The sequence below is a fragment of the Naegleria gruberi genome (genome assembly GCF_000004985.1).
Source record: "Naegleria gruberi genomic scaffold NAEGRscaffold_3, whole genome shotgun sequence".
Classification (NCBI taxonomy): domain Eukaryota; phylum Heterolobosea; class Eutetramitea; order Acrasida; family Naegleriidae; genus Naegleria; species Naegleria gruberi.
Genome location: NW_003163324.1, coordinates 317909 through 341562, shown reverse-complemented (window position 1 = coordinate 341562; position 23654 = coordinate 317909). Strand labels below are relative to the sequence as shown.

Here is a 23654-nt window from a genome sequence, read left to right as displayed (position 1 = left end):
ATATAGGTCCAAATCCTAATACTACACTTACCTTGTTTCCTCACTAGTTCTGAATTCATTCCATTTTGTCTTGTTGATTTTAATGTTGTGCATCACTTTCCCGAACAACCATTCAGTTGTTGGGTCTTCTCTCACTTCCTCTTCAGACATTTTTTTTGCGCGTACTTAACCCTCACAATACAAAACAACCTCAATATCTTCTAAGAAACAATACTCCATACAACAAAGGTATATTTCAGTAGTTGACATGCTTGGATAATAAGTGAAAATAAAAATAGCAACAAGAAGGTCTTTTCTTTGGAGAAGGTTGTTTTCAAAGTTGATGGTGGAATGAAAGTGTGATTTCTATCTTTTTAATGCATCAATAATTGTGATATTGAATGAGATGGCAAATGATTAGATTCCAATTAAATAATAATAATTTATTTTGAATACTAACAATTAATTACCGAGAAGTGACAGTCAAGAATTGTATGGCTCTTTGATATTGTAATTGTTGGAAAGCAATATCGGAATTTCTAGCATCCCTAAAACATTCTCTAATTTTGTTAAATGTATAATTTCTCACTTTTTCATTTCCGAATATTTTGTTAGATTGAGTGTGCTTGAGAAGAATTCTGTAGAGATGAACAGGAGAACGAATAATAGTAGACATGATTATTCAATTTTTTATTTAATTAAAAATTTTGTTTTTTAATTTAAAAAATGCTGAAACAACTCTCCACCAAAGTCCTTTCACCTTGCCTCAACAATAATAACACTCTCAAAATTTCGATATGCACAAGCCAATTGCGAACAAATAGATTGGTTGCAATCAAATCATTATCAAAGCAAGAAATTAAAGATTTAGTAAAAAAGTACGGACCTGAAGCACCAAAAGGCTCGAAAGGATTTGGTCAAGAAGGACACGAACTCAACATCAACATTTTGAAGGAAGGTAAAAACCCAGTTATTAAAGCCCCAGAAGCTTATCCAGAATGGTTATTGGAAATTTCTAGAGCAACAGACCTTTCTCTCGAACAACTCAAGTCAAAGAAGGCCAGTGGACAACAATTAACCTTTGCGGAAGTAAAGAGAATGCATAAATTGATGAGAAGACAAAAAATCAAGGAAAATAATTACAACCGTACTATGGGTATCGTCCTTGCTTAAATTTTACTTTCACTTCATCACAGTTTTCTTTTCTCTTCTTACCTTTTAAATTTTCAAAAACACTAAATAGATTGGCTACTTTGCTCAATAAAAAAACAATTAAAAATCATTTCCGAAATGCAATAATTATTAATTAAAATTGTAACTCAAACTATCAAAACCTATTTCACCCTTAGACATTCTTATGATAACAGAAACTAATATAACCAAAACAATTAGATTCAATTTTAATTCAAAGTTAATTCTGTAGGTTTCATTGAATTTATTTTGTTTGGTAAATTGTTTCAATAACATTACCACTTTCACTCCTAATTTTTCCCTCCAAAAAATGATTTCAAATAATGATGTGTTGGAAATTAAATTATTAAACTCAACGGATGACTCTCTAAAGATACATCACTTACCTTGCCACATTGACCATGATGGGGAAGCCAAAGTGGAGGAATACTTTGAACCTAATATAAAACCAAATAGTAATGATGAATCGATATTGGAAGGTTCATTCAGAGGAAGACCTCTTCAAGGAAAGAAGATTATTCTCTCCGAACAACAAGAAACACCACTCCAAGTAACTGGATACATCATCAATGAAGATAAAAGTTGTGTGCATACATTCAATGATTTTACCACGTGGACACTTGATCAGGATCCACAATATGAACAAGATATTCAAGCAGCATTGGATTGGATCCAATTCTCTTCTATCATTCACAAGGAAATTAAAATGTAAATAAATCTAGGTCTAATTTATTATCCATGCATGGTATAATCACACTCTTGGATCCCAGAACACAATGCAAGTACTTGAAATCATCATCTTTCTTCTGCTGTCTCCTTTAGCTCCTGATCATCAAATAAAAATCTTCATCAAAATAATAATAATAAAAAATGTTTTCAGAACAAACTGGAGAGCAAACTGATGAAGCTCACACTGTTAATACACCATCCGAAAATACTGCCTTCACTATTGATGGAAAATATTTATTAGCATTGTTGAAAGGATTACATCAAATTATGTACGAAAAGGATTCAGACATTACAGAATCAGCTGTCTATCAACAAGTATTCGGAAATGAAATTCTCACTGAAGAACAATCACAATTTGCAAAGAAATGTAAACAAATCATTAAATTAGCTGGATTTAAAAATTGGAATTCGGATGCTTTGAAGGAATATTTAACAAATGATGAGGAAGCAAAATCCTTCATCTCAACTCCTGAACTTGTTCAATCATTTGTTAAATTCTGGTCATTAAACTCTTTGCAAATTCACCAAAAATTGATTAGTGATTCTAAGGAAGAATTTGGTAATACCATGATAGATATGAAATGGAGAATTGATCAAAAGACCAACATTAACAAACTTAGTGAAATTAATGAAAGTGTAGCTGTTGTACAAATATCAACTAGAAGTGATGTCAATTCTACATTACTTTTTGAAATGGACAAGGACACAGTCAAGAGCGTTATGGAACAATTCAAAGTTATTCAATCAAGAATTGACCAACTCTCATAAATTTTGTAAATTATTTTCATACTACATTATACTCTTTGTATCTATCAATAAATTCAATCAAATATGATTTGATAACGTATATTATCATTTGAAGATAGAAATGATTACTTGAAAAGAAAATTGAGAATGGAGAAATTTGATTAATTAAGTTTATTTTCTTCCAGCATCAACTAGATAAAGTAGTTGTAAACTCGTTTGAATTAAACTGAAATAATGGAAGAAGTAATTTCCTAAAAACAAAGAATAAAATTGCAGTAAATTAAATTTTATTAAAATTGATTTAAAAATGAACATTTTACGTCAACTACATACCACCAATAGAAGTCTTATTATCGGAACAACGTACAAGAACAAATTTTCATCATCACTTAAAATTATTCAAAATAATACAAATTATTTGAGAAGATTTTATTCTGATAATCATACTACTAACAGCAATACTACGGAAAGAAAGGACAGATATAAATTAATTTTTCAATATAGAGGAAATAATTATGACGGATATCAAAAGCAAAATAACAAAGGAGAACCACGTGGAAATACCATTCAAAAACATATAGAGGGATCTTTACATAAACTATTCAATACAAATGATATTTACATTGTAGGAAGTTCAAGAACTGATTCTGGTGTTCATGCTCTTCATAATACTTGCCATTTTGATGTGGCTTCGGAAATTATTGAAAAACGAGAAAATTACACAGCAAAGAATGTCATATTTGGATTGAATTTTTACTTGAAGGATGAAGATATTGTGATATGTTCATGTGAGAAGAAGGATATGAATTTTCATGCAAGACATCGTGTTAAGGAGAGAGAATATCAATACAGAGTTTTGTTAACAGGTCCAAAACCTGACTTGGCCTACAAGGTACCTTTCATCCAAGATCAATATTGGATTGTTAATGGAGCTAAATATGAGCAAGGTGGTCCTACTAAACAAGAAATTTCATTGGATTTCAGATCATTGGAAACTTATTTCAGAATTGATGATGTTAGAGAGGCTTGTCAATATTTTATTGGAACTCATAATTTTAATAATTTCTGTAAATCTGATTTACCAGAAAGAGTTTCCAGAATTAAAACCATCAACTCTGTCACTGTAGAGGAAATAGATCTTCAACAGGACCAAACTATCAGTCCTCTATTCTTTTCCACTTCGAAATGTAAGGAAATTAGGTTCACTATCAGAGGAAATTCATTCCTTCATAATCAAGTAAGAATCATGGTTGATGCACTTGTTAAGGTTGGTATTGGAAAGATGAATCCGACCTATCTGAGAGCTCTCGTTCAAAATCCAAATATGAGATATCCAGAGAAGGGCTCAGCTCCACCTCACGGTCTCTTCCTCACTAACGTTGTCTATTATCCAGATGATGTAGTTCTTGAACCACCATCTGACTTTGATTTTGATGAATAAAAAGACAACACCTCGATACTTTTAGTCAGTATCATATTAATGACTAATCTTAAATCATGAATCTACTTATGATTCTTTTTTTGCTTGTTTCACACATGCAATCTATTTTGAATTAAAAAATTTAAATTCTTTAAAAAAATGAACGAAAAAGAAAGGAGGTTTTTTTGCTTTTTATACAAATCGGTACTCAAATTGTGTCGACAATATGATAACCAACCCCTTCTAAAATATTCACTTATTAATCCGAGAAATACAAAGAGTAGTACAATGATTACTCGTGGATGGACAAGAAGTGCTATTGGACAATACGTAATTTCTAAAGTATTTAAACATCCGAAAGCCTTCTTTTATACTCCTCACATTGATTCGGAAAGTAAAATAGTAGCAAATGAAAGTTTGGAAAGAATATGTAAAGATATTTTTAGGAACAAGGATAACATTGCAATGAATACTAATGATGCTATGGAAGTTTGTTTTGGAGTACAAAGTGAAATGAATATTACTTCGGACAAGGTGAAGGAATTATTCTTATCACAGAAAGTGACTGAAATTAAGGAAGAAGAGAAGGAAACGGAGGATGAAATTGGAAAATATGTAACCTTTAACATTTTAAATACTACAGAACCAAAGAGATATAATATTTTGTTATCACACCCAATGTTATCTTCACCTGTTTATGAGAGAACTGCCTATGTCTTGCCTGATAACAGACAACGTTTTGCTGTTATTCTGGGAAAACGTGCTCATGAATTAAAGAAGAAGAAAAAGAAGAAAAAATCAAAGCAATTGAATTCCACAAGTAAAAAGGAAACTAATGAGACAAATCAGAAGGTTGAAAATAACACAGATTCTGATGTGGTATTTGATATTGAGAAATTAACAGATCCTAATGACCCTAATTTATTGAAGAGTAGAATTCCATTGTCAATTGAACCTGTGGCCGCTCCAGAAGTATCTGTTAATAATGATTTTGATGAAGATGGAGAGTATAACGACTTTGATGAGGATTTGGAAATTTATGAAGACAACAATGCCATTCTGGAGGAGTCTCTGATAAACATGGCAGTCAATCAAACTTTAGAAGAACAAAGCAAGCGATACGTAGATAATTTGGTAGAAGAACTGGAAGCAAAGTAAGTTTAATTTGGTTTTTATCCATTTATTTAATAATTTCAAAGACAAAGATTGGCTACATGGAGAAAAGGACAATTGGCTTCTGAAATACAGCATGGGACCTGGTTAGTTGTAACAGTTAATGATCCAACGTACCTGGTGGCCTTAGCAACCTCGAAATCTCATTGGGAAGTTTGGGAATATATTGTGAAATCTTTATCTTTGCAATATCCAGAGCTTGCTTGTTGGCTAGATTTTCCATATGATTGCCCATTGAATTCAAATAAATAGATTGTTTGGAATTTTATTGTTCGGTTTGGTTTTCTGTATTATTGTCGTCTTCCAGAATTTCTTGGTATGAGGAGAATGCGAAACATCCTTCCACTGAAATATTAGCACGTTCATTCTTACACAAGTCGGAAAAGGTGAGCTCAACTGGAATAAGCAAATCCTTGTTGATATTTTGTGGATCTGCATTCAAGACGTAATAATCTTCTGCCTCTAATTGTTGTAAGATTTGAGGGTCCATACTTTTGATTTGTTCTCTTGCAACAATAAATAATTGACTGATTTCAGGAGAAAGATGGTAGAATTTCAATAGCGAGGCCAAACAAACTCTAATGGTCACTGTTTTCAAAATAGCTACATCACTCGAATGAATTAAATTCGACAACATTATATCATTGAATTGGCAGAGATACTTTGTCACCAATACTATGTAAGGTTTGATAATGTGGGGAAATGTAAATTTGTTGGTGGTCATTGTCATTTCTTTCAGAGCCCAAGACAAATATTTGATTGCATCAGGTATTTCCAAGTTAGTACACGAACTAAAGGCAATAGCAATAGAGACCCAAAGTTTTCTGAATTCGCCCACTTGTGTATTAATATCTGTCAATATCCTCTCATAAAGTTCCTTTGGGGTATTAATGTTCTTTTCCTGTTTGAACTTTTGAATAATTACTTCTTCAAAATTATGATCTTTGAGATTCTTCAAACATTTTTCTAATATAAAGTAATGGTAAGCTCTTTCGAATAGTAATTGTCTATGGTCGTTTTCATTCTTCATATTCGTTACAATAGCCTTGAAGAAAACTGATTTGCTAACAAATTTCTGATCTGTCAAGTTTGTTCCACTAAAAGCCTTAACATATTGCTCGTCCTTTTTGATTCTTGATTGGAATTCGTTTGAAAGAAGAATGAAAACAATATCCTCCCTTGGTGTTTCCTTCTCATTAATCTGTTGCATTTCTTTCAATAGGTATGGAGATCTTGGTAACAAATTCAATAAAATCTCATTGCAAAGTCTATCTAAATCTTTCTCTTGATGACCTCCATTCTTCAAACTGCCTGATAGCACTTCAACAACTCTAAGAGCAGATTGCTTCTTTTTTTCTGGCTTCTGACAAAATTGAGCCACAACTCCAGAAATAATTTTAGATTTAGATTCCCAAATCTTGTAGTCATACTCAAAACCTTCATGTAGAGTTATTTTTCTCTTCATATATAAATTGGAATCTGAATTGGGTGTTGTAATACTGAGATAGTGGTCATAAATTTCACGACAGAAAATAAAGCAGGCCCTTATAATATGTGATGGAATGGTCGTTGGATTTACAAAGTGAGCCCAATCGTTTCTTATACCCTTCAATTTCATAAATGTGGCATGAGCTGGTAAAAGATGCTTATAAAAACTAAGAGTTTTCTTTAGGGATGTGAAATCAAGATTTTCAAATCCATTCTTCTCATAAATAATTTTGATATTCATCAAACGAAAGAGCTTTTTGCTTGTTTTGATAAGTTCATAAAATAATCTAGTAATAACACTGACACTGTCAAATTCTAATGAAAAATAAGCGTTTCCTGAACTACTCAATTTTGGAGCTAATTCAATCAATTTAGCTTGCTCTGTCTGACTTTCAACTTTTTTAGGACGAGCAGTTAAATTATAGCTCTTCTTATCTGGTATTGCAGACGGTTGTTGAGAATTCTGATTAACTTCATAAGCCTCAACACCCAAAGCAATTATTAAATGTGGAATAATTATCTTTTTTACAATATAAAATTCAAATTTAGCATCCAGTTGACTTTTTAAAAACAAGAATGATTGCAGCTTTTCTTTCGAATCAAACTTGATCTTTTCCAAATGATTAATAATTGCCCTATAATGATTACAAATTGAAAAACACAAATCATTCTGAGCAATCCTCTCTTCCAAAATAATCTCCAACTTTTTCCTCAAATTATTACTTTTCAAAGCTGATGATGCTGAAGGAATTGGTGATGGTGTCAATGATGGTCTATTATTGAGTGTAGAAGGATTCGGTTGGATCACGATCGATTTGCTATTATTATAATTATTATACTTGTTATTAGAAGAATTGTAATTGTGATTGAATCGAGTGGCATTATTTGGCATGGATTGTTGTTGTTGTTGATGGTAATAATTATTATTATTAGTTGTAGTATTATTATTTATATAATTGGTAGAATTATTGGATTTTCCTTCCCTACTATGCTGTTGTTGCATCTGATTATTATTATTAGTATTATTGGTATTAGTATTACTATTGGAAGTATTTGCTGCAGGATTGTTTGAGTGATGGTGCTGCTTTTTGTGTGGGTGAGTGTGATGGTGATTTCCAGGCATTTTTTTCTGATCTAATTTTAAAACTTATTGGGAATTCACATCTTTCAAATTTACTTTACAATGGTTTTATTTGTACTTTCATACTCTATGAAAGATGATATTTCTGTCCATTTTCTTTTGGTAAATAACAAAATGTGAATTCCTATTCCTTTTTTGAATGTTGTTACAATAAATACATTAGAATTTACAGTATTCTTTAACTTCCAAATCGAAACGAGAATAAGAATGTGAAATTTTCCTTAAATACTGAGCTTCCTTAATGTAAATTTACGGTAATTTGTTTGAGGAAACATTTCCATAGCCTACTCGGAATACATCAAACAGAATTTTCCTTTAGGAACTCTTAAGAGGTGTTATCGGAAATGGAAATGTATTCATCCGCATATAATATTTCATTACATGATACAATATAATCAAACTATTATAATGCTCAGAGTGGAATGATTATTATTTGACCTTGTTAACAATGTTGCTCCACTTGTCTGACTTGTTGCCTAGAGTTTTTTTATCTTCCTGTTTACGGAGACAATTTCTTTTCCCGAGATGACTCCGAACATGCATCACATCCATCACATGAAATGAAATTTTAACAACAAAAAAATTCACAACAACTCGTGCTGCTGACTCTTTTCGCGCCAAAATCGAAAAAGCCTTTTTGTGATTTTTTTTTGTTCGTTCAACAGTTGCAGCGTTCTTCGATAGAGAGTCTTCAACAAACAACAACAATATTGTGTGGTCGTTAGCCTAACGATACTTATCAATATATAGAAGAATAATAATTTGAGAATCATCAGATCGGAAGATTCCAATTTTTAATATATATATTTATTTACAATGAAGAATATTATTATTAATAGTAGTTTTAACAGATCCTCCAGGGGAGTAACAATATTATCATCATCATCATTGAAAATCCTTCTGTGTTGTCTTGTACTGTGCATAGTACTTTTAGGCAATTATGGAATTAGTGGATACAATGTGCCTCGCTCAAAAAGAATTCTCCCAAATGATCCTGTCGCTTTTTCTCAGCTAAGGGATTATATTTCAAAACAAAATACAATCAACAAGGTTGATCCTCCAAAACCAAATACAAATTATATATTTAGAGGACCTGGAAGTGCAGGTGTTTGTGTTCCAACTTTATTATTTGGAAGTTTCGTCAAAAATATGTGGTGTGAAGTTGTCAATCCGTATGCTGGCACACCTGACATTTTCTTTGACACAACAATTATACCAAAAGGTGATTTTAGTTATGAATGTGAATCTGGGCCTTATAATCATTCTGAACCACATGACGACCAAATGAATAATTGTAAAAGTATTGTGGGTATTAGAGGTTTTGATGAAAATTTCATCCTATATGATATGAGTTATGTAGTGGAAGCATTTTCAAATGGTAGAATTTTCCTTATGAGAAATACCCTTGAACATATGTTTGAAAAAGCAACAAGAATTTACTATAAGCCAGAACTTTTCAAGAATATTATCAAATTTGATGGACATGCCAAGGAAACAGGTTATGGTTCTGATGCCTATGACCACTTGTCATTTGCTCAAAATGCTGTTGGAAATAACCAATTATATATTAATGGTATTTTTAACATTACATTAGACTTTGCTGATGGGTCTCTCAAAGGAAAGAATTGGTATTATCCATTAGATGAATCTGTCAGTGATGTTTTACAATTACGTATGGTTAGAGAATCACAAGAGCAACATATTTATTCTGTTGCTTTGGCTAAAATATCATCAACAAAATATCAAATTTACTTTATTCAACCTGAAGCAGTTTCACAAAATGAGTTCAAGGTCACCAAATGGACAATTACTGTTCCTGAAGGTAACAAGAATGTTGTCTTTGATCTTGCCCATCAACATGGAAAGTTTTCTCCATCTGCCCCAATGCGTATCGATCCAACTTTTTTATTCGCTAAGAAATTGAGCACCTCTAGAGTTTTGGTAAGCATTCAAACAGATAAGGAGGTTAGAATTTTTGAATTTTCAGAAAGAGATGCCCCACAAAAAGAAATTGATTTTACCACCAAAGACTTGTTGAATACTTTCTATGTTGCCCCTGAGTACACTGAAATCACCTATTCTCACTTAGTGGCTGAAAAGATTAGAAGACCTTTAGCAATTACAAGACAAACCACTTGTGATAATGTTCAATTTCCAGTTTCTCAAAATATGTTCTTGATTTTGGGATTAACACAAACCTATAACGGTCCAAGTAATCCAATTTACAGACTCACCATTCATCACATGGAAGAGTTTTATAGCTACAACTTTGAAAGGGATTTCTCCAACACTGCAAACAGAGCAAAGAATTTTGCCTGTAGTGGATCTCAATTTATCAATGCTAACGGTGAATGTGAAGATAACGTTGAAAATTATGAAGTGTTTGATTCAGAAATTATTTCAATTACCTCAAGATTCATGGATGTAAACCATACTACTGGAGCCGTTCAATCTTATTTTGAAGGAGGTAAACTCAATCCTGAAGTATTTTGCGAAATGGAATATATAGGATCTGGTAGACCACCTCATAGGGAATCTTGTAGAATAGCTGCCAAGAACTTAACTTGTGAAATTGAAATTTTCAATGGTGGTATGGGAGATGTAAGAAACCTTTACAGTTTCTTCTATGGATATTGGCAACAAAATATCTATGTTGCTAAAGCTTCTGCTGCTATGGAAATTCATGCAATGGCTTTGGATATTGACCTTGTTAAACCTCAAGCCTATGTTTCTCTCAAGAAATTGAACAGATTCAAAACTCTAGGAAATATTATTGATGTTTTCGTTTCAACCAACAATCAACATTTATTTATTGCTGTTAGCAGACAAAAATGGGAATTAGAAGCAAAGAAGAGATATAGTCTTGTCTGTGAAACTCTTTTGCCTAATCCTGATAATGTCTTCCTTAAGATGTTCGATGATGAATGTACTCTCGTTCCACCAACTCCAATCGATGAAAATCAATTTGCTATTGCTTCAAGTTCTTGTGTTAGAGGAAATGTTTGTGGATTTTTCAGTAAGAATCAAGTTAGACCATCTGCATCAAAAGGTACTTTTGTTTACAGGTCTCTTGCAGAAATTCCTTGTATTTTGGGTAGTTATTGTGTTGCTGGTATTAGAATTCCATGTCCTTTTGGTTATGTTTGCCCAGATTTTGCTATGGATGCACCTAAAAAGTGTGATGCCGACTATGGATATCAAACATGTTACAGCCAAAATTTAGTCTCTGCATATGAATGTCCAAATGGTACCTTGTGTACAACTGATTATCTTATTCCTATTCCTGCTTCTCCAGGTCACTTTGTTAAGAAGACCATCCAACCAGATGGTTCATTACTTCTCAATGGATTGGCTTTGTGCGAGGAGGGAGATTATTGTAACTTGGGAAGAGAGGTCATTTTGACTCCTGAAAACAAAACCTTGACCAGTCTTCTTTGTCCTGCTGACACTTATTGTGTTAATGCATCAATTTTGCAACCATCTCTATGCTCATTCACCAATGACTCAATGGATTACTGTCCACCTGGTACTGTTGAAAAGGATTTGTGCCCAGCTGGTTTCTATTGTGAAAATCCAAATTCCATTAAGGAGTGCTCACTGACCCAATATTGTCCTGAAGGTTCATTCACCTATTCTCTTTGCCCAGAAGGTTATTATTGTCCAAATGCTAGTCTCAAAGTTATTTGCCCAGAAGGATATTTCTGTAGACAAGGCTTTATTGAACCATCTACATGTTCTTGGTTCTTTTCTTCTTGTCCTGAAGGTAGCCCAACTGATAGAATGACCATTGGAGGCTTGCTCCTTGTTTTGTGTTTGCTTGTTTTATTGGCATGTCTTTACTTTGCTTATGGAGCTGCATTCAAGTTTTATGTCAAGATGAGTGCTCGTCAAAGGGAGGAAAATCCACATGAAGCATCTTCCCTCTTTTCCAGAGCTCAAAAACAACAAAATTATGGCAGTAGTTTCCATGAAGAACAATTTACTGTTGACATTGGATTCCAAGATTTAGGTCTTGTTTTGAGAGGTTCTGGTAAGAAGGTTCTTGATGGTGTTACTGGTGAAATCAAACATGGTAAATTGACTGCTGTCATGGGTTTGAGTGGTGCTGGTAAGAGTACATTTATTACAACACTTTCCAATCGTGCCTACTATGGTGCTCAAGTTGGTAAAGTATTTGTTAATGGTGTTGAAGAACCATTATCAAAATACAATCGTAAGATTGGATTTGTTCCACAAGATGATATTATGATTAGCTCTATGACTGTCGAAGAAACCTTATTCTTCTCAGCCAAGACAAGACTTGATGCCAATACTCCATCTAAACAAATTGATTCCATTGTAAATGATGTTATCAAAGTTTTAAGATTAGAAGATGTCAGACACAGTATTATTGGAGATCAAGAAAAGAGAGGTATTTCTGGAGGTCAAAAGAAACGTGTTAATGTTGGTATTGAACTTGTTTCATCTCCATATGTTTTGTTCTTGGATGAGCCTACATCAGGTTTGGATTCTGCCAGCTCTAAGGAAGTTTGTGAAGCTCTTCAAGCAATTTCTAGTTGTGGTATCACTGTTATTACAGTTATTCACCAGCCTAGATATGAAATTTTCAACATGTTCGACAATTTACTCCTCTTAGGTAAGGGTGGTAGAACCATTTACTTGGGGTCAGTTCATAGAGTCGAAGAATACTTTAAGGAAATTGGTTTTACTAAACCTCTTGGCACTAACTTGGCTGACTTTGTTATTGACGTATCTGCTGGTCTTATGGAAAGAGATGATGGTGAAGAATTCCATCCTACTGATTTACCTGCCATTTGGGATAGATTGAAGGTCAAGTATGCGGATGATCAAACTGGTATTGCTCAACATTTGCCACCAATCGAGAATGAATCACCAACCTCCTTTGAAGGAACTATCCAAGCAACTGAAGTCAAATCATGCTGTAAGACTAATGCTCCACCTGCCAGAGTTAACAAATTCAAGAATCCAAGAATTCCGTACTTTTCTCAATTCTGGATGTGTTTCAAGAGAAGTTGTACACAATTATTGAGAACATTACCTAGCTTGGTACTCGATTATGCGTTAGTATTCTTGTGCGGTGCCTTCCTTGGTTTAATTTATTATAATAAGGTTTACATTGGTCCTCCACCAAAATCTGTCTATGAAATGTGTCCTAATGGTTTAGAAGAAATTTGTGCTCAACCTCTTGAAGATCCAATCTATGCAACATCCTCATTGATGACATTGGCTATGGCTCTTATGGGTGCCATGTCAGCACTCAGAGTTTTTGGTAATGAATATCTTGTTTTCTATAGAGAAAGTCAAACTGGTCTCAGCACTTTCTGCTATTTCTGGGCTAAGGACATTTCAATGTTCATTGTAAACATTTTTGCTCCTATGGTTTTCCTTGGAATTTACTACACAACAGTTGCTCCTAGAGCGCCCGTATACGAATACTATTATGTTTTATTGTTGGTATATTGGACTTCATATGGTTTGGGCTATTTTATTAGTATTATTATTCAACCAAACATTTCTCAATTGACTGCTGTAGTTATTGTTTTCATTTTCAATACTTTCAGTGGTGCTACAACACCTCTACCAACCTTCAAATCTATGTATTTCCCTATCAATATTTTACCTTATCTTTCCTACTTGACTTACAGTCACGAAAATGCTTATCTTATTGAATTGAAGAGATACGAGAATATTTATGACCTTTCTAAGAGTTTGAAGATTATGGGCTATGAGTGGGATGAATTCTACATGAGTATTTATATGATGGTAGTTTTTGGTTTTGTTTTCAGAATAATCTCTTTTATGTCCCTTGTTTGTGTCAAACCATCTAGTTTCTATAACCTTGCTGTCATTGCCACTCACAACTTCTTCTCTACTCAAGCCAGAAAAATATTTTCTCTTTGTAAAAGAAGTTCTTCCAATGTTTAATAAATCCTCATCTTAAAAATTACAAAAATTGCACCGTAATTATCTCCAAAACAGTTCCAAACATGTAACTAAGTCCAAAATCCAACGTTTAAATTTTGGATTCTTAGTATCGTTGGTGTAATGATATTACATCACTCAAGGGCATTAGTTTTTACGTTATCAAAAGAAAAGCCCTTACTTGCTCTCACTAGTAACGAGTATAACCTCAATGTGTTTTTAACTGACCCTTGAAGGTCTACATTTTCTCTGGTGAGATGCTCTACTCTTTTCTCCAACGTCATTGTGTTTTCCTTAGACTCTTCAAGGAGGCGAGAAAATTCCTCCCTAAATTCATTTGCAGATTTTATCATTTCCTGCAAAAGGATTGCCTCTTTCGAAGCTTTCGATGTACTCTCTACACAACTATAGTCAAGTGTGTTTTCTATTTGTTGTTTGAGGGAGTTAATGTTTAAGGAATTCAATGAGTTGATTTGGAGAAGGTTCTTCACTTTGGATTGAAGTTCTTGTTCGGATGCTTTGGATGATTTTTGGAGTGTCTGATTTTCATTCTCAAGGACAGCAAGCTCCAGCCTGAGTTGAGTGATCTTTTCCTCATTATCTTTACATTTCTTTCCTAGTTCCCTCTCTATTGTTTCCCTTTCATCATTCCTTGTGTTTGAGCTTTCCGATAATTCCTTCTTCAACCTTCCAATGTCCTTTTCATAAAGCTTGATCTTGTTTGTCAAATCTACATTTGCCTTCCAAGACTACCGAATATTATGAAGAGTAGATTTCAACATTGAAAGAAATAATGGTATTGTAAACGAGTTGCATTGGTATAATACTTACATTGTTAAGGAGAGTTCTTGATGTATGTTCAAAGGTCTTTGTGGTGAAATCCCATACATGAAACAAGTGTAAACTTTCATCCATATGGAGATTTGGAAAGAGAATTGCCTGTTGTTTGATTTCTTGTAAATCACTCCTCAATCTAGTTACTTCCTCTGTGTACAGATGTTTCATTTGTAAAATGATTTGCTTTTTGATTTAAATTTTCAAAGGCTTGATTCAAATAACTTACCCTGTACGTTGAGTTCTCCTTCTCTAAAGTGATCATTCTTTCTCCGATACAGTCAAACAAGTCTAGACAATCAGAAAAGAGAGAAGCAAAAGATTTACAATCATCAAAGAATTCATTCATACTGATCATGTTACCGTATTGCATATTGATGGTAAACACCAAAGATTGAAAATGTTTTTGCAAGTCTTGAAGTAATTCCATTTTTTATTGGATGGAATTGTATTTGTTGTGGGAGGGAAAATGATAGTGGAGGAAAGAGGCAATAATCACTGCAGTGAGAGTGAGGTTATTTACATTAGGGGAGGAAGATTAAGGGACAAAATTGGTCAATTCGCAAACATTAATTGGTAATTGCCTTAGCACCTTCGGTATTGTTAGTATTTTCAAACTTTTTCTCTTCTACAACAGGAGCATCTTGAGTAATGCCCAATCTCTTGAGTCTGTGCTTATCAAGTTCCATGACGTTACCCCAAAAGTCTGAATGTTCAAAGACAAATGTTGAAGTACCACCCCAAGTTGTATCAATTTGTGCAAGATCAATGTGTTTTCCAAAAATCTTGGCCTTTTCGCTTTCCTTACCATTCACAAAGTGAATCTTATTCTTTGTAACTGGATTAATGAATGGAGAAATTGCTCTCCAGAAAATATTAAAGATGAAAGGTGTATCAACCATAAAACAAGCACCAAGTCTTTCTGGGTAACATTCGTTCAAAATGCTTAAAGTTTGTTTGGCAACAGAAAATGGTGGAGCGTTTCTTGTAGTATAGCCGTTAAAGTCAATGATCCAAGTCATTTGTTCAACACCTTCTGGCATTGCATCAACTGCTCTTTCCATAGTATATACCAATAATTTAATATTCTTTTCATAGTCAGTAGAATTTTCTCTAGCAGGGAACATGTATATAATTGGTCTATTATTCTTATCAAATCCTCTTTGGAAGAGTTTTCCTGATGATGATTCATCTTCCAATTCTTTGGCAGTAATTTCATCTGGTTTAAATGTTCTTCTCCATTCAAGACAGCTGTTCATTAACTTTTCTGCCTTGTTTAAATCATAGTCTCTTGCTCTGAGGAAACGTAAAAGTGATGGTTCATCAAGATATTTACGTTCTCTATCGGTTAAACTATCATAATCGATTTTCTTGATAAAATCGTTTAAAATTTCATTTTGTTCTTGCGTCAGTGATGTTCTTGGGTTATATCCCTTGGTAACATCAATGAATGATGTGGCGCTGTGCCTGTTATTATTGGTATAATAATAATGGCAGTGCAGTTTAATAATGCACATAACAATGGTCATTCAATGAATTAGATAATGAAAAAGAATCTATTAACGTACATTCTAGTGTGACCCTTTCTTTCAGACATTTTTTTGTTCTTGTTGATTGCTGATTCTATCAAGCGTGAGTCAAAATTGAGGACGCAAATATTCAGGCGGGTTTTGATGGTGTTGTGATCGGCTTTCGAAAAAATGTCTCGCGCAGTTTTTGTCAATTGCGACTCTTACACAATGGCAGTTTTAAAGCGGTTGCACTTTCAATAAGGTTTCAAAAATCCATCTCCGACAAATTGAGCGTGCTTGTAATGTTATTATAGTATTTGGCAATACAACCATGCTTGGAGAGAATAATCTAAGGTTCCATGTTCGAATAAATCAATACAATGATGCACCTGTTGACATCAATTCCATTGTAGATAGAAACAAAATTGATACTACAACTTTTATTTCAATCCATTCTGAATTTTGGATTCTAACAATGGTCCAATTGCTAAGAAAGATTTTTTCCAGTTTTAAAAGATTGTGTTATACTAGTCATGGTTGGTAAAAAATACTGAAAGAATCACTCAATTGGTGATTATCTGGAATATAAAGAAAGATTAAAAAATTAATCAAGCAAAACGTTGAGGATGGGATTCGAACCCACGCGGATTACTCCACCAACTTAGCAGGCTGGCGCCTTAACCACTCGGCCACCTCAACTTACATTGATATAAAAACAACTACTCATTGTATCATCAAAGAATAAGTTTACTGGTTCTCATCTCGTTTACTTGACGATTCAAAAGGATTCAGAATGAGCTCTCCATTTTCATCCTTTGCCTTCTGTTCAACATGGCCAGATGAAACGCCCAAAGGTGCCTCCTTTCTACTCTTATCAAACCACTCTTCCTTAGATAGAACCCTTGAGGCTGTATTTGGATCGTCTTTTTCATTCAATCGGGTAGCAACATAGTTTTCTGTGGTTACGATTTTCTCAACCAATTCACCTCTATCATTGATATAGGAAGTGTATTTCGAGTTGGACATTTTTCTTCTAAAAGATTTTAAATATCCTTCTTTGATAAAATCCTTCTTCCAGTTTATTGCTCTATTATTCTAGAAATGAAGACAGAAGTGAATTTTAGAATAATTCCTTTTGTGGAACAGTGTATGAAGTCTTGCCGCCAAATTTTGTACAAAAACAAGTTTAAAAAAAATGACAAAATCTAAGGAATACGACCAAAGCGTCCAAGAAGACGACGAATTTTTAGCCTCATCACCACAAGATGAAGAACAAGCATATTTTGATTCAATAATAGGGGCTCTCGAGGAAACGTTGATGGGTAGGTATTTTGAGATTCTTTTTACTGAAGAAAATGCCGAACAATATTTTGTATGATGATGAAATATCCTCTTTGGTTCATACAATAACAACCAATCCAACATATCGCTTGATTATTTCTTAATAATATAGAGAATCAATTTTCCAAAATGATAGATTCTTTTGCTGAAAAGTACTGTAATCAATTCGATGAAGGAGAAGAAAACAAGCTTGTATACACATCAATATTTACCGAGTATCAAGGTATGATCGAAAAATACCTGGAGCAATCTTTATCAGAAAAGATTGATAATTTTGAAATGGATCGTTTTTTAAAAGTGCTGGAAAAGGTAGAGAAGGACAGACAGAAGAATAACGATATTGAAGATGATAGCAATGACGATGATTGGGAAGATTTTGAGGAAGGTGATATGTCAGGAGATGTTTTCGAAATGCTTCTTTCATTTACAAACTTTATAGATTTCAAAGAATTGATGCTTTCATACAAGAAGAAGGATTATTTTAATGACAAATTTTCAGGATTATTGGTTGTTTCCAATAACTTATAAGTAATCCAACATTCCTCTATTGTACAGTCAAAAATGCTCTCAAATCTCTCTCACTCATATAATTATTAAATAAAACAAAAAGGTCAATAATTAACCTTATTAAAACCATTCATCAGCATTTGATTCTGAGGAAGAGGAAAGAAGTCCACGTTTTTGTTTTGCCTTGATGATTGGTTTATCTTCCTTCTGAGAAGTCTTGATAAGATTATAAAGGAATGAAAACATGTCATTGATACCACTACCAGACAATGCACTACATTCAAAACTAGCAATACTTCTATCAATGAAAAAGTTCTTGGCAAATGCATTAACCTGTGACATGGATAATTGTCTTTCCAAATCACACTTATTAGCAGCAATCACACAAGGAATTGTTGACATGGATAAATTTTCTAACATTAGTGCCTTGTATCGATTCAAAACTTGTAGCGTTTTTGGACGACTCAAATCAACCACCAATATAAATCCATCACAATCTTTAACACATTCAATGGTTAAACCAATATCATTTCCTGGTGGTGAATCCAATAATTTAACAGTCACATCCTTTCCATCCACAATAACAAAACAATTTTGACCTTCCAATACTTCTTGGTCACTCTTTGGCTGTTTAAATGTAAATCCTGATGTTTCTATTTGTTGTTTAGCAATACTTGTTTTTCCACTTTCACCATCTCCTAATATCATTATTTTCAGTACCTTTCGATTGAGTCGATGAGTTGATGATGAAAGTGTACTTATATCATCCTCCGCAGATGCTGATACAATCGGTGATGCAAAAAGTCTCTTAAAAATCATGTCAATATATAATATGATAATATGTCAGTTTGTTGTTGTTGATGTTATTCCTCTCGAAGGTATAAATTGTTGTGAGATGAAGAAATACTTTATATCGAGGCAAGTACTTTAATTTTATGTACGAAATGATGATGTGGAATATATTTGCTGCGATTCTGATGATGGATGGTCAGTGAACTAGTTGCAGCGTCTATTTATGTGTGCTAGCTCGTTGGGATGTGTGTGTTTTTTTTCTAATGATTGGCGAAGGGAATGCGAGGTTCTCATGTCAACTGCCACCACAAACAATGAGGTATTGCCATTCTGGAGAATGATCTCTAACAGTATAGTACCAGTCAATTTTGAGTGATCACTTTTTGAAACAATCAATAACTGTAGTTGTTCAACATATTGTTTAATAGTATTATTGTAATGTTTCGTTTAGTTCAGTTTAATTCAAAGGAACTTGATACCTCGTTCCAACATCTCCCTTTTTACATTACGCAAGCCTTACAGAAGTACTCACACGAACTCTTTTCAACGTTAATTAAACTGTAGACGAAACATTTAAACTTTACAATAGTCAACTTGAAAATGTGTTCAACACTATACCCAAAGCAAATTCCAAATTGCACAATTTAAAATGTATCATTAGGGCAAAATATTTCAATTCCGATCACCTCGATTTTCGATCATCTTGAACAATTTTAATAGTAAACTTTCAAAGTTTTTATGTACAACAAAATTACCAAAGTTTACAACCATTTTTAATATGAAAAAAATATAATTCCGATCACCTTCATCATCATGATTAAGAAGAAATTAACAAAAAAGCAGGAACATGAACAACAGCAACAGGAGGAGGAGGAGAAGAGAGATAAAGCATTAGAATATTAAAATACCACAAATGGTGCCTCCATCAGAAGCGTAGCCAAAAAATTCGACATTCCATATACAACTTTTAATGATCTAGTAAATGGAAGATCATCAATTAATTCACATGCTGGTAGAAAGACCTACTTTACTAAAGAGGAAGAGGATGAATTAAAGGAGTGAAAATAATCCAAAAAAGACTTTACAAAGATATTACATGAAGCATATGAAAATTCTAACCCATCATAATATTGTTAGTGGATATACTATGGATAGAAATCCAACCTCCTCTCCAAGTGCATCATCATCACAAAATATATGCTGCTACTATGGATGTAAATTTAAAGACGATAATGACATGCTCTACTTGTAAAAAATTATGCCATTCCAAAACATGTACAATGCCATCAACAGAAACAATCAATGGAAAAGAGATTACCAACATCTTATGTATTGATTGTGGAGAGAAAGAGCCATGACTTCCCAATGACATTTCAAATAAATCAACAATTTATTTCTACACCAATGATCGGAATTTGAATGTGATCGGAATTAAATTATTTTGCCCTAGTACTTTTAGTGGGATTTTATCGGCTTGAAACCAAAGCAAGTTTTGGCTGAAAACTAAGCAGTCAATGGATGTCAATACTTGGGTTTTCGGGAGATTTTACCAACATTCAATATAAAATAAAAAATAAATACAGACACTTAGATTTGAGAATCCAAATAATATATTTTATCTTGAGATAATCTCTTATTTGTTATTCCATCAAGAGATGATCCTCGCCAAAAACTACACATTAATATTGCGAGTCCCAAAGCATGACATTTGACAGTTGCTGAGGGATGTGTTTGACTTGTATACGTGAACATCATTCTATATTACCTTATAATATTAAGCGTTGGTTCATGTATTGCTTGTTGATGTATTGTGATTCTATGCAAACACTCAATTTCCTAATCCTTGAAATTGTTATCCCAAAACCTGCCATCATTAGAGATAACAGAATAGTGAAATATTGACAACTTTTTCATCTCGAAACCTGGCGCACTTTGTTCAAAGATTTTTATCTTTTCATTTAGGAGATGAGCATGTCTGGAGAACAAGTTTTTACACGAAAGTTGTCTATACATCATTCAACTTTTTATTTAGTGATAAAGAGAGCAACTGTAGAAAGTTCTTTTAGTTGCAGCAAACATTTTAATTCAATTTTCTTACAATTAAGGGCCAACCAACTTGTATCACTGCATACTTATGAATGCTTTTTGATTTGTCAGCATCATTTTCATATTGAGCATATTGTTTGACTTGAGAAATTGCAGAATTCAAAATTGATCTGGCTACAACTTTCTCTTTGGCATGAGTAAGTACTTCCATTTCTAATAATTCTTCATCAGTTTGTTTAGATAAATCTTTAAATATATTTTTAAAAATTTGCGGATTCCAATATTCAATATTGGAATATTTTGTTAAAGAATTTGGTCTAATACGTTTGAATTCAATTATTAATACTTTTTTAGAAGTTCTTATCACAAGATCAGCACGTTTGATGTATTCCTTTTAATATTTTACAAATGATCAACAAAAAACTTCTCATCAAACCCAGTTCCATTCTTAACATTTTATTTTATGAAATGTTTAATTTACTTTCCTCACAATAAGAGGCCAACCAACTTGAATGACAACGAACTTGTGGATAGTTTTATCATTATTGCCAAGTAATTCTTGTTCTTTTTTGGCATATTGTTTAACCTTAGAACTTGCCTCATTTAAGATACTTTCAACTTTAACATATTTGTTTGCCCATTTTTGAAAAACTAGCATATTCAATAACTGGCTTTCATCAGCTTGTAATAATTCTTTAAATTTTTCCTTAAACATATAAGGTTTCCAAATTCTAATAGTAGAATATTGTGATAAATACATTGGTCTCAAATGTTTCAATTCAATGATAAATATGTCATTGTCGGTTGAAATAACAAGGTCAGCTCTTAATTCAGTATATTCTTTTCCATTGATATGATAATTTGTATATTCCTTTTCTGCTCTAAGAGTAAAATCTTTGCTTCTATATAAAGAATATGATCTCAATGCAGATTCAATACAAGATTGTAAACCTCCTTCAGACATATCATTGTCAAACACTGTTTCTTGCTTGCTTAAAATACTCCAAAGTAATTTTTTCAAATTATCTTGAGTTGGTTCATTAATAAAAGTTGATATATCACTTTCACGTAAAGATATAAGTCTACGTAACTGTTCCAAATATTGAACCTTTGCAATTTCATTTGGAATTAACAATTGTTTTGGATTCATTTGTTTTGAGGATGATTCTGTGAAAGTAATCATACCATGATAATACATGAATGATAAAGCATTATCACGAATCTTTTGTATATCTTCTTCATTGGATGGTGGATCAATAATCTCTCTTAATTTCAGTGAAGGATAAATTGACTCTGTTACTTCTACATAATCTTTTGAAAGTAATTGTTGAATAATATCATTCGATACAACTGATGATGCCAAAGTTGCAAAAACGTTCTCACTGATCATTGTGTTGGTATCTGTTAATATTGATAATGGAATTTCTTGTTTTTGTAGAACAGCATTTCTGAAAGGTTCATCTTTTACAAGTTTGTTCAAAAAGAACATTGAAAGAGTTGTGTTGAATAGAGCATGTTTTGAACCAGGAAAATGATAACCTTTATAATACTTTTTCATGGTTGAAATGGTAATATCTTGATCATTTCCAATAATATCAATGTTATTTAATGCCATTCTCAAATCATTTTCTGTAAAACCAACCAAACCACCAAATATCTTATCAGAGGAAATATTACTGGAAACATTATATCCAGATGCATCAGCAAGAGCAATAGGAGTGATACCAGTGATGATACTACGAAAATCTTGTAAACCAGTAGCGGAAGACTCTTTCAATCTTTCAAAGAAAGAACGAATTGGTGAAGATGTTGGATCTCCTCTCTTTCCTTCAACTATTAATTGATATTTTTCAGGATTTTCAAACATTAATTTGTTTGCAAATCTATCATATTCATCAATTAATACCATTAATTTGCCTTTTCTCTTGACTAAAAGTTGGATAAGTTTTTGATAAGTATCAAATGAATCATTTTGATTAATGCTAACCTCACCACCCATACCATAACATTCCAAAAATCCTTCAATGGTTGTATTGATTTTTGTGTGAAGTCGTTGATTAATATCATCAGCAGTACCATCAACTTGAATAGAAAAATCTAACTTTAAAACATAATATTGATTCTTTCCAGGTGTCCAATTATTTTCATCACCAATCCATAAACCAGAAAATAATTCATCAAATTCATCTTTCTTGTTAACATCATAATATGATGAAAGCATTGATAATAATAGTGATTTTCCCCATCTCGGAGGACGAACAAAAAATAATTGTTTTCCACTTTCTTCTAATAGAGGAATTAAATTAGTTTTATCAACATAAAATTGTTTACTTCTTCTGATGGAAGCAAAATCTGATTCACCATATGGAAAATATGGCACCAACAAATTTCGGTCACCAATATTTTTAAATTTAATATTTTCAACATTATTTGTTGTTGGTTTTAATGTATTTGAATAGTTTTTAGTTTGATTCACTCTATTAATTGTAAACTTGTTAATATCATTAGTTAAATTATTAATTTTTAATATTGATCTGTTGATTTTGGGTGATGCAGTAAATAACTGCAATCTATTGATTTTACGAAGGAAGGTATGTTTCATATTTTTGATGATTTTTTTTTAAGCTATTTGATGGCACCGTTGTGATGATTGTGATGGTGTTGTGATTTGGTGATTGCATGATTTGATGATGATAACGTTGGTCGTATTGAATGTAGTTTGGAAAAAACAAGTGCAAATACTTGAAAATAATGTACGTATTGTCATTCATTTCAACACGTTCCAATAATTCATTGTGCTGGTCAAATAAAA

At 32.8% G+C, this 23654-nt stretch overlaps 11 protein-coding genes and 1 non-coding gene across 12 annotated transcripts; 6 read left to right on the top strand and 6 right to left on the bottom strand.

Annotated features, from left to right (window-relative positions):
• Positions 1 to 705: 705 nt before the first annotated feature.
• NAEGRDRAFT_62280 (uncharacterized protein) lies at positions 706 to 1152 on the top strand (the record flags this gene model as incomplete). The annotated part of the gene is made up of 1 exon (XM_002682410.1): positions 706 to 1152. One exon carries the CDS (start codon positions 706 to 708, stop codon positions 1150 to 1152), a length of 447 nt encoding a protein of 148 aa, XP_002682456.1.
• A 328-nt stretch (positions 1153 to 1480) lies between these two features.
• Positions 1481 to 1882, top strand: NAEGRDRAFT_62279 (uncharacterized protein; the record flags this gene model as incomplete). Its single annotated transcript, XM_002682409.1, has 1 exon — positions 1481 to 1882. One exon carries the CDS (start codon positions 1481 to 1483, stop codon positions 1880 to 1882), a length of 402 nt encoding a protein of 133 aa, XP_002682455.1.
• Positions 1883 to 2040: 158 nt separating this feature from the next.
• Positions 2041 to 2667, top strand: AM62 (uncharacterized protein; the record flags this gene model as incomplete). Its single annotated transcript, XM_002682408.1, has 1 exon — positions 2041 to 2667. The coding sequence occupies one exon, from the start codon at positions 2041 to 2043 to the stop codon at positions 2665 to 2667; it is 627 nt and encodes a 208-aa protein (XP_002682454.1).
• A 286-nt stretch (positions 2668 to 2953) lies between these two features.
• NAEGRDRAFT_45686 (uncharacterized protein) lies at positions 2954 to 4087 on the top strand (the record flags this gene model as incomplete). Its single annotated transcript, XM_002682407.1, has 1 exon — positions 2954 to 4087. One exon carries the CDS (start codon positions 2954 to 2956, stop codon positions 4085 to 4087), a length of 1134 nt encoding a protein of 377 aa, XP_002682453.1.
• Positions 4088 to 4531: 444 nt separating this feature from the next.
• On the top strand, positions 4532 to 5224 carry NAEGRDRAFT_62276 (uncharacterized protein; the record flags this gene model as incomplete). The annotated part of the gene is made up of 1 exon (XM_002682406.1): positions 4532 to 5224. The coding sequence occupies one exon, from the start codon at positions 4532 to 4534 to the stop codon at positions 5222 to 5224; it is 693 nt and encodes a 230-aa protein (XP_002682452.1).
• Positions 5225 to 5480: 256 nt separating this feature from the next.
• On the bottom strand, positions 5481 to 7850 carry NAEGRDRAFT_78037 (uncharacterized protein; the record flags this gene model as incomplete). Its single annotated transcript, XM_002682214.1, has 1 exon — positions 5481 to 7850. The coding sequence occupies one exon, from the start codon at positions 7848 to 7850 to the stop codon at positions 5505 to 5507; it is 2346 nt and encodes a 781-aa protein (XP_002682260.1). The 3' UTR covers positions 5481 to 5504.
• Positions 7851 to 11744: 3894 nt separating this feature from the next.
• NAEGRDRAFT_29985 (uncharacterized protein) lies at positions 11745 to 12644 on the top strand (the record flags this gene model as incomplete). Its single annotated transcript, XM_002682405.1, has 1 exon — positions 11745 to 12644. A coding segment is annotated over one exon (900 nt), but the record flags the coding sequence as incomplete, so codon positions are not given.
• A 1301-nt stretch (positions 12645 to 13945) lies between these two features.
• Positions 13946 to 15018, bottom strand: NAEGRDRAFT_78035 (uncharacterized protein; the record flags this gene model as incomplete). Its single annotated transcript, XM_002682213.1, has 3 exons — positions 13946 to 14560; positions 14643 to 14831; positions 14875 to 15018. The coding sequence occupies 3 exons, from the start codon at positions 15016 to 15018 to the stop codon at positions 13946 to 13948; spliced, it is 948 nt and encodes a 315-aa protein (XP_002682259.1).
• A 44-nt stretch (positions 15019 to 15062) lies between these two features.
• NAEGRDRAFT_78034 (uncharacterized protein) lies at positions 15063 to 16242 on the bottom strand (the record flags this gene model as incomplete). Its single annotated transcript, XM_002682212.1, has 2 exons — positions 15063 to 16112; positions 16214 to 16242. 2 exons carry the CDS (start codon positions 16240 to 16242, stop codon positions 15215 to 15217), a joined length of 927 nt encoding a protein of 308 aa, XP_002682258.1. The 3' UTR covers positions 15063 to 15214.
• A 532-nt stretch (positions 16243 to 16774) lies between these two features.
• On the bottom strand, positions 16775 to 16855 carry NAEGRDRAFT_t23. Its single transcript has one exon. It is a non-coding gene; the product is annotated as a tRNA-Ser (tRNA).
• A 1269-nt stretch (positions 16856 to 18124) lies between these two features.
• NAEGRDRAFT_62271 (ras GTPase) lies at positions 18125 to 18712 on the bottom strand (the record flags this gene model as incomplete). Its single annotated transcript, XM_002682211.1, has 1 exon — positions 18125 to 18712. One exon carries the CDS (start codon positions 18710 to 18712, stop codon positions 18125 to 18127), a length of 588 nt encoding a protein of 195 aa, XP_002682257.1.
• A 2602-nt stretch (positions 18713 to 21314) lies between these two features.
• Positions 21315 to 23444, bottom strand: NAEGRDRAFT_62270 (uncharacterized protein; the record flags this gene model as incomplete). The annotated part of the gene is made up of 1 exon (XM_002682210.1): positions 21315 to 23444. One exon carries the CDS (start codon positions 23442 to 23444, stop codon positions 21315 to 21317), a length of 2130 nt encoding a protein of 709 aa, XP_002682256.1.
• Positions 23445 to 23654: the final 210 nt, after the last annotated feature.